The 7,670-nt window shown below is 46.1% G+C and overlaps 1 protein-coding gene across 2 annotated transcripts; it reads left to right on the plus strand.

Moving 5' to 3' along the window:
* Positions 1 to 542: 542 nt before the first annotated feature.
* LOC101774343 lies at positions 543 to 5,071 on the plus strand. 2 transcript variants are annotated; one of them, XM_004969043.2, is made up of 7 exons: positions 543 to 790; positions 883 to 1,078; positions 1,411 to 1,534; positions 1,811 to 2,163; positions 2,776 to 3,799; positions 4,217 to 4,410; positions 4,526 to 5,071. In XM_004969043.2, the coding sequence occupies exons 1-7, from the start codon at positions 546 to 548 to the stop codon at positions 4,610 to 4,612; spliced, it is 2,223 nt and encodes a 740-aa protein (XP_004969100.1). In that variant the 5' UTR covers positions 543 to 545; the 3' UTR covers positions 4,613 to 5,071. The 2 variants fall into 2 exon arrangements, with proteins under 2 accessions (XP_004969100.1, XP_004969101.1); XM_004969044.2 differs by having other exon boundaries at positions 2,779 to 3,799.
* The last annotated feature ends 2,599 nt before the right edge of the window (positions 5,072 to 7,670 follow it).

The following is a 7,670-nucleotide window of genomic DNA, read 5'->3' on the forward strand; positions in this document are numbered from 1 at the left end:
GGAAGATTTTGACGGACCAAGGGAAACATTTGTAAAAGTCTTTTGAGTTTCACTCCTCCTGACCATGTTCATCCATTCATTTACAGCATATGTTGGGATATTGAAAGGGGATGGATGGATGTAAAATACACACAACTCGTTGGCATATTGAAAGGGGAAGAAGAAGATGTGATAGAGAGGATGACAAGTGGGGTCTTAATTGGGGGGCAACAATGGCAATCCACACTGAAATCGATCTTTTTTGGAGCTGAGAGCACCCATCTAGCCAAACATCCCATTTTAGTTTTGAAGTTTTGGAGCGGAGCTGGCTCTATGTGGAGTTCTGGAGTGGAGCAGCTCCACCCGAAGTTGGAGCCATGCCAAACAGAGCCTTAATGGCTCAAACCGAGTACTCGCCGGTTACCGGTCCGGTCGTGGACCAAGCGGTTCGGGAACACAAGGCCCAACTAAAAACACGCGACGCGAACACGGCCCAATAATTTCAGGGCCCGAGCTAGCATATACCGACCGGGCAGGCGGGCACCGGGCGGCCCACCCTTCGTCGTATGCCTATGCAAGCATTAGCAGCAGCGTCCGCTTTGAAGCACCACCCGCATCAGCACCCCATCGCCGTCTCCACCGCCGATCCCCCCACCTCTATGGCCGCCGGCGGAGGCGGAGGTGGGGACATCGGCGCCGACTCGGAGCGGCGCCTCAAGAAGGCCATGGACAAGCTCTACCACTTCCCCAAGCCCAAGGCCAACGCCCCGGGCGGCTCCAAGCCCTCCTCATCCTCTGCTCCGGCTCCAAGGTTTTGCCCTACCTTTGCTCGCGCCTCTCCCGTGCCCCTCTCTCTATCTGACTGTGTCTTTGACGTGGGTTTGATCTGATCTGGCGCGGCAGCTCCGGGAGGCCGGTGGGGAAGGCAGCGGCGGAGGCGGCGAGGAGGTTCGGGGTGGTGCGCGGGTCGCGGCTCCCGCCGCAGGTGGCTGCCATGGCGGCGATCTCGCCGCCGCCGCCGTGCCGCCCCTGGGACCGCGCCGACCTCATGCGCCGGCTCGGGACATTCAAGGCCATGACCTGGTTCGCCAAGCCCAAGGTACATCGCGTTACTTCACATTTGTATCCTTTGTTTATGTTGCTTGTGGGATTGGTGGCATTCATAAATCATAATAGAATGATGATTATTCAGCTAAATGTTTTTTGGTACCAAATGAGCTGTTTGGTGCACCTTTTGCTTAATAGACCAGTTATAACTCAATTGAGGGCTTGGTATGTTCTGGAATTTTGTGGATTGGTCAGGATGTGGGATTATGTATTGTGGGTAAGGATTAGATCTGGGTGACTAATGGTATGCTGATGTAGCACTGCAGCTGTGCATTCACGTGGACGTGGTTCATATTGGTGGTTTATAACTAGCTGCCTTTTCAGGTTATTAGTCCTGTTAACTGTGCAAGAAGAGGATGGACTAACATTGAGCCAGATGTTATAACATGTGAAGCTTGTGGTGCACGACTCATGTTCTCCACTCCTTCCTCGTGGTCAACACAGCAAGGTCTGTGCATTTTATGCTGTGTTGACTTGTGCATTTTATTTCAAATGATGAGTCTATGACTAAAGAAGACAATCCTTATGTGCTTTTCTCGTTGGATAGAAAATACACACTTCTGTGGTTTTATGTCAACAAATTCTATGTTCTTAGCGTCTTGTAGAACGATTATAACACATTTCATTTTCATCTGTAAGAGGAGCATATAGGTTTCATTTACCTGCTTCATATGACATCCCTGTTCATATTCACTTCCATTTATCGCGAGGCTTTTTTGTGCAGTTGAAAAGGCTGCTGCTGTTTTCAGCCTGAAGCTGGACAGTGGGCATAAACTGCTGTGTCCATGGATTGATAACACATGTGATGAATCACTTGCCTTATTTCCTCCGACGACGCCTCCTGTTTTAGTTGAGAACTACTACGAGTGTTTCTCCTCTCTGCTACGACTTTTAGCACTTCCAAGAATTTCGTGCTCTTCTCTGGAGACCATGAAAAAGAGGAGTCCACAGCTAGATCAGTTCCTGTCAGAACCATTATCTTCATCAGTTGTCCTCAAAGGGCGCTTTATGCTTACTGAAGACTCTACAATTAAGGATTTGGATGATGCTTTTCAAGATGCTGACACATATTATCAGGTGAATTTCTTTTCATCTATTTGTTGGAGTTGCTGTGAGATTTTCTTTATATGGCCTATACAGGAGCCACGTGCTGAATCGTGTAACTATTAGGTGATAAGTATACGATATTGATGATGTACAATGCTCATATGCAACTTTTTAATTGCGGTATTAGCACAATTGAATAAATTATGCTTAGTTAAAACCTATTAATGGCTGCATATCTTGTTGAAACCTCCACTGGCATATGCAATGAAATAGGCGGGGTCTGTTCTGAAATACTACTGTGCTAAAATTTAGCAATACCTCTCACGAAGCAAATGTAAACCTATAAAATATCTGCTGTTGCTTCAAAATAGTAATGCATATACATTTGTTAGGTTCTAAATAAAATAATCTCCATCGAAGATAAATGGTCCAACTGTATGTTTAAGAACCTGATTCTTTTGTTGCTAGCTTATTTGCTGGGTTCATTGGAATTAGATCCTTTTATCCAGATAAACATTCCATATTAGTTCATGTACATATTCTTATTCCTTTATAATCTATTGTCTTTTCTTTTTGTAATTTTTCTGTGCATTCCTGCATCAAATCATTCAACTCTCTTCCAACTTAACACTTGATTTGTAGCAGGCACTGAAGATAATCAGTTTGTGTGGATGGGAACCCCGCCTACTTCCTTATGCTATTGACTGTGGAACCGAATCTCATTCAGATGCCAACTCTATCTCTAAAATGGTGCAACCACAGCAAATAAGTAAGACAATGGAGGATCGGGTCATACTTTACTCACCTAATGATGCTAATGGTGCCCGAGCATCTGCAGATGCTAATCGAGAAGATCAGCATTATGATCCATTATCAGCTGTTTTAGATTGCCAATTTTGTGGAGCATGTGTTGCCTTGTGGCCTTTTTCTCTTGTAGAACGACCTCTTCAACTCTTTAAGCTGATTTCAGATTCTAATAGACAAGATGATCAGGATAATGGGCATGACAGTGTCGTCAGTGGAGTAGGACATTCCAAGGATGCAAACATTGGCTTTAATTTCACCATTGCTGGTGGTCCTCCACCAACTAGACAGAGTTTCCGACCAAAAGTTTCATTTCCTGTTGTTAGTCGACATTTGAAAGCTGACTTGAACTCCCGTGGGAATTTGCTTTCCTCTGGAAGTCATAGCCACATGGTTCCTGTTGCTTCTAATGCTTCAGGTTCCATGAAACGGAAAAGAAGTACAGATCAGCCTCATTTGTTGGAAGGTGATATCGATGATGTTGATACATCCACCATAGGGGCAAAGCATGACCAACCTGGAGATAATTCTGAAAAGAGCATACCAAACTCGGAAGTGAGCACTGAACAGAAACAAGGCGGTTCACATTCAGATACAGATAAGGATACCAATATGGATGGAGCTTCCAATGAAGAAGAACCAGCAACAGGTTCTCCTTCAAGAAAAAGTATAACAAGCACAGATGAGGCACTTGATCAACATGGATTGGAACCTAGATTTCCGTCAGTTCAGGGTATGAATGAAGAACCTTCTAATGGAGTGAACCTGGCAGAGACAGATGCAAACAATTCCATGCCAAATGAGCTCAGCACAAGAACAAAATCATTAGTCAACAAGGAAAAAGGTGCATACAGGTCATCAGGTAAAGAACTCATTCTCTGTAGTTATGCCAATTGAAAGGGATTGAAGTCGCTGAACAAGTAGTAATGTGAAATCCAAGGGGATGAAAAAAAAAGTTGATACTACGAGTAGCTTGTTAGCGGTCTGTTAGCCCAACTTCATGTTTCTGTAACAGTCTGTTAACTTGTGACTATAATCGGCGTATTCAAAGGAAGAAGTGTTTAGCACAAACTGCTCTAGCAGTTGGGTTTTCTTTCTTGTGGCATCAAATTTTTTCATTCTTACTACTGCCTTGAAGAATTAGAATGAAGACTGTGCATGCATACCATGTTTATCATTCTTTTTTATGTTTCGTATTTGTTAATCTGGTTAAGTAACGCGCTTAAAATTCTTCATCAGTGTCCACAGTTTTAAATCGTGAATTTACACTCTGTGGCAGAAAAACAAGGACTGTATGACAGAATGAATGAGTTTGATCCTATCAAGCAGCACCGGACATTCTGCCCTTGGATTTCCCCTGATTACGGCGAATCCTTGCCTGGATGGAGGCTGACTCTCACGGCATTACTTGCTCAGGACAGAAGATCTGATGAGGACTCGCAAGGGGAGGTTCAGACCGGCCTTCTCGATGAGGTAGAGTCCTTCCATTGAATCATTCCTTGTACTCCATTGAATCATGCCTAGTATTCCATTGAATCATGCTTTGAATCTCTAGAACACACCTCATTGTTGGTTTCCTATGGTTCAGGATGACGACCCTCTTACATCTGTTAGAAAGCTTTTCATGTCACCACCTCCGAAACGCCGTAGGATACATCAATCAGAGAAGAGCTGAGAACTGTATCCACTTGTTTGAAAAGCTGGGTTCTAACTCAAACAGTTGGCCATATCAAGGGACAAAAGCAGAATGTCATATGGACTGAAAGTTGGAAGCATTTACATTGATGCACGACGCACAGATGCTTTGGGCGGCAGCAGGAAAAGGATGTGACTTGGCCAACTGTTCCAGAGCAAGCGATACTGCCACCGTGAAAGACCATTGAGCTTCCACTTCCTGCTGTGGTGGTTAGAGAATGTAGAAGTTGCTTACCTCTTCCCCTTTTAAAAAACCACCTGGGCGTATACACACACCGTGATTTTGTAGCTTAGTAATGTTGTATTGCATTCGTTATTATATTTCTGTACAAGCACCTGTTAACTGTTAAACCCTTGAAGAATTTTGATCTGTAAAATTGTTTGACGCCTTGCTGATTCATTCACCTGGAACTGAGACATCTGATGTGCTCTTGAATTATCGTATAATCCTGTCACTGCCATCCAGTAGCCTATGCTGAATCCAGTTTGTAAGTGTTTGGCAACGGAGCTGCCGTGCATGTGTGCCTTCCTGTTTCGAGCAAAACAAAATAACAAATGCCTGTGCCGTGCAGCATGGCTTCACGCGAATTGCGTGCAGCTGCATAACGATCACCCGCGACATGCCAATCGCGTTGAATGATTGGTGTCCGACTCGTGTTTCGCTTCTATTCCCTCGTTACCGAATATGGTTTAGGCAGGTCTAGGACGACCCCGCCGGTGGTCTAATTCGATCTGGTTTTAGCAAATTTGATCCGGATTTAGCACAAAATCCTTAGCTCTGAACGTCGAGTCATGCATGAACCCTAAGCTACATGTTGGGCCAGGCTGCCGGACTGGGCGAAACAAGCTGTGTGGGCCGGTCCAGCTAGAACTAGCCCGTCATCGCCAAAAATGAGCAAGCTATTAGTTGCGTTGCGGATGAATGAATGATGACGGTTTTTTTAATAAGGAAAAATTTTCGGTTTCGTTCACAAGTGAATGTCTACTATCACAAAGAAACAAATCCGACCACCTAGTCTGAAGGTATATAGAAACAAATCCGACCAGGAGGTACCTGAGTACTTAGATTCTACGCCTCAACATGAGGATCAAGGAAAATAAGAAAGCAAGCCACTAAGAAGAAAGGACTAAGCTTCAAACTTCTTCTATGCTCATGCTTCCACCTAGCAATGGACCTTGTGCAGCAACTAATCCCTCCCATTTTCCATTTTCTTAGAAACTTTAGAAGTTAGGATGATCTTGCTCGACGACCACCTGTTTCCTATTGTTTTCTTGTCGCGTAGAAACTGCACTTAGTCAATCTCTACCATGCACACTGCCAGTACACTGAAACCGCCATCCTACCAAACTGAACAGGTACCGTCATCCCAAGGACTCCAAAATGGCACCTCAAGAAGAAAGCAACGCCAAGACGCCGCCACCGTCTGAACCTGCTTTGGTTCTTCGGTTTTCACCTGGAAAAAGTCCCTGGGGTCAAGGTCCTCACCGCAACGCTTTCAATAAGGAGCACGATACATCATGGCACCATCGTTGCCAGCACCGGTCATGGCTTTTGCTTGAGGACCTCGACACCCTAACAACCATCAAACTTTGCTGGCCGCTGCCAAAGCCGGTCGCCCGCTGTCGCCACCCTCCGTCCGCTGCCATAGAGCTGAGCCATGCTAGCCTGTACCCACCATGGGCCGCGTTCGGGCGGATCCACCACGAGCTCCCCACGGTGGTGGTCACCGAAGGTGAAGACGCCCTTCCACCGAGCTTAGCTCAGGAGAGTTAGGCTCCACGCGGGTGGTTGCCGCCACCGTGGGCCGTTGCCATCGCCGCCCTCACCGCCACGGGCCACGCTGCCACGGATCTGGGTATCCAACCCCCGCTAGCGCCCCCTATGGATCCACCAGGGGAAGCCCTAAACTGCCTGGGCGACGCTGGATCCAAGCCTGCGGGCGCTAGATCTGGGCACCACCAGCCCAGAGGTGACGGCCGCCGCTGCCCTCATCGCGGTTGGACGGACTTCCGCCGGCGAGCTCCGACGGCGGCAAGTCGGAAGGGAAGAAGGGAGCAGCGCTAGAGGTGAGGTGGCGGTGCTACCCGAGTTGCCTTAGGGCGATGCGGGGGCTGAGGGGGGTCTCTCAGTGGATGATGACGGCTTTGGTTGGCAGATTGCAAATATTGCTTTGAATGAATGCAATAAGATGAGAAGAGAAAGGATTGTTTCACAAGTATAAAACTGACATGAAAATGGATGAGAGCCTATCTTTGTATCTAAAGATAACATTTAGGCATTGTATCTAAAGATAACATTTAGGCATCGCATGGTAATGGGATTGCTTGACAATAAAGTCCAAAAACAAGTCCCTTTGTCCTCATCGTTAATTAGGTAGTTAGCTAGTTACCGGCCGGTGCATGGATCTCTACTTGCTGATCAAGAATAATATCAACGGCTGCATGCTCTCCTGTACACGGTCAAAACTCTAAAGACCTCAGCGTGTGAATAGCTCTATCTAAATTCTGGGGGTCGAAAATGAAATATTTGGGTCCCCGTGAGAATAGAAGATTTGAGTCCTTGCAAAGGAAAAAAAAGATTTGGATGGGTGATATTCATACAAGAGACATTGATAGTAACAAAATTTTTATCATGATAAGATACAGCACCGGATTAGTTCACAGCCAGCTAGTAAAGATGCGGGGCTCAGAGAGATTTGGATATGGATCAGATAAGAGTTATTACTATTATCCTAACAAAACTATACTAAATTATACCGTGGATAGGACGGGGTAGGAGTAATACGCGTGGATAAACATTTATACATTGTAATGCTATAATTGGATTGTAACCATAATAGAGTAGGAATCAAGATTAACATCTGGCTCTTTTCTCTTCTTGCCGATCAAGTCGTACCCCGAAACGGTTTCCCACGCGCGCGGTCAAAACTCCACGACGTCTGAATATCCTCCAGCGCGGCGCATTTACCACCCACGCAAGCCAAAACCCCCGCCCCGAGCCACTGTCCCATGGGCCCTCCCCTCCATCCAGTCCCACC

Source organism: Setaria italica, chromosome V (assembly GCF_000263155.2).
Source record: "Setaria italica strain Yugu1 chromosome V, Setaria_italica_v2.0, whole genome shotgun sequence".
Taxonomy (NCBI): Eukaryota; Viridiplantae; Streptophyta; class Magnoliopsida; order Poales; family Poaceae; genus Setaria; species Setaria italica.

Bases quoted from the DNA above. Each gene is read 5' to 3' on its own strand.
- LOC101774343 (XM_004969043.2), top strand. From the start codon at position 546: ATGCCTATGCAAGCATTAGCAGCAGCGTCCGCTTTGAAGCACCACCCG. The intron at 791-882 runs GTTTTGCCCTAC...CTGGCGCGGCAG, and splicing joins TCCTCTGCTCCGGCTCCAAG to CTCCGGGAGGCCGGTGGGGA. The intron at 1,079-1,410 runs GTACATCGCGTT...CTGCCTTTTCAG, and splicing joins CCTGGTTCGCCAAGCCCAAG to GTTATTAGTCCTGTTAACTG.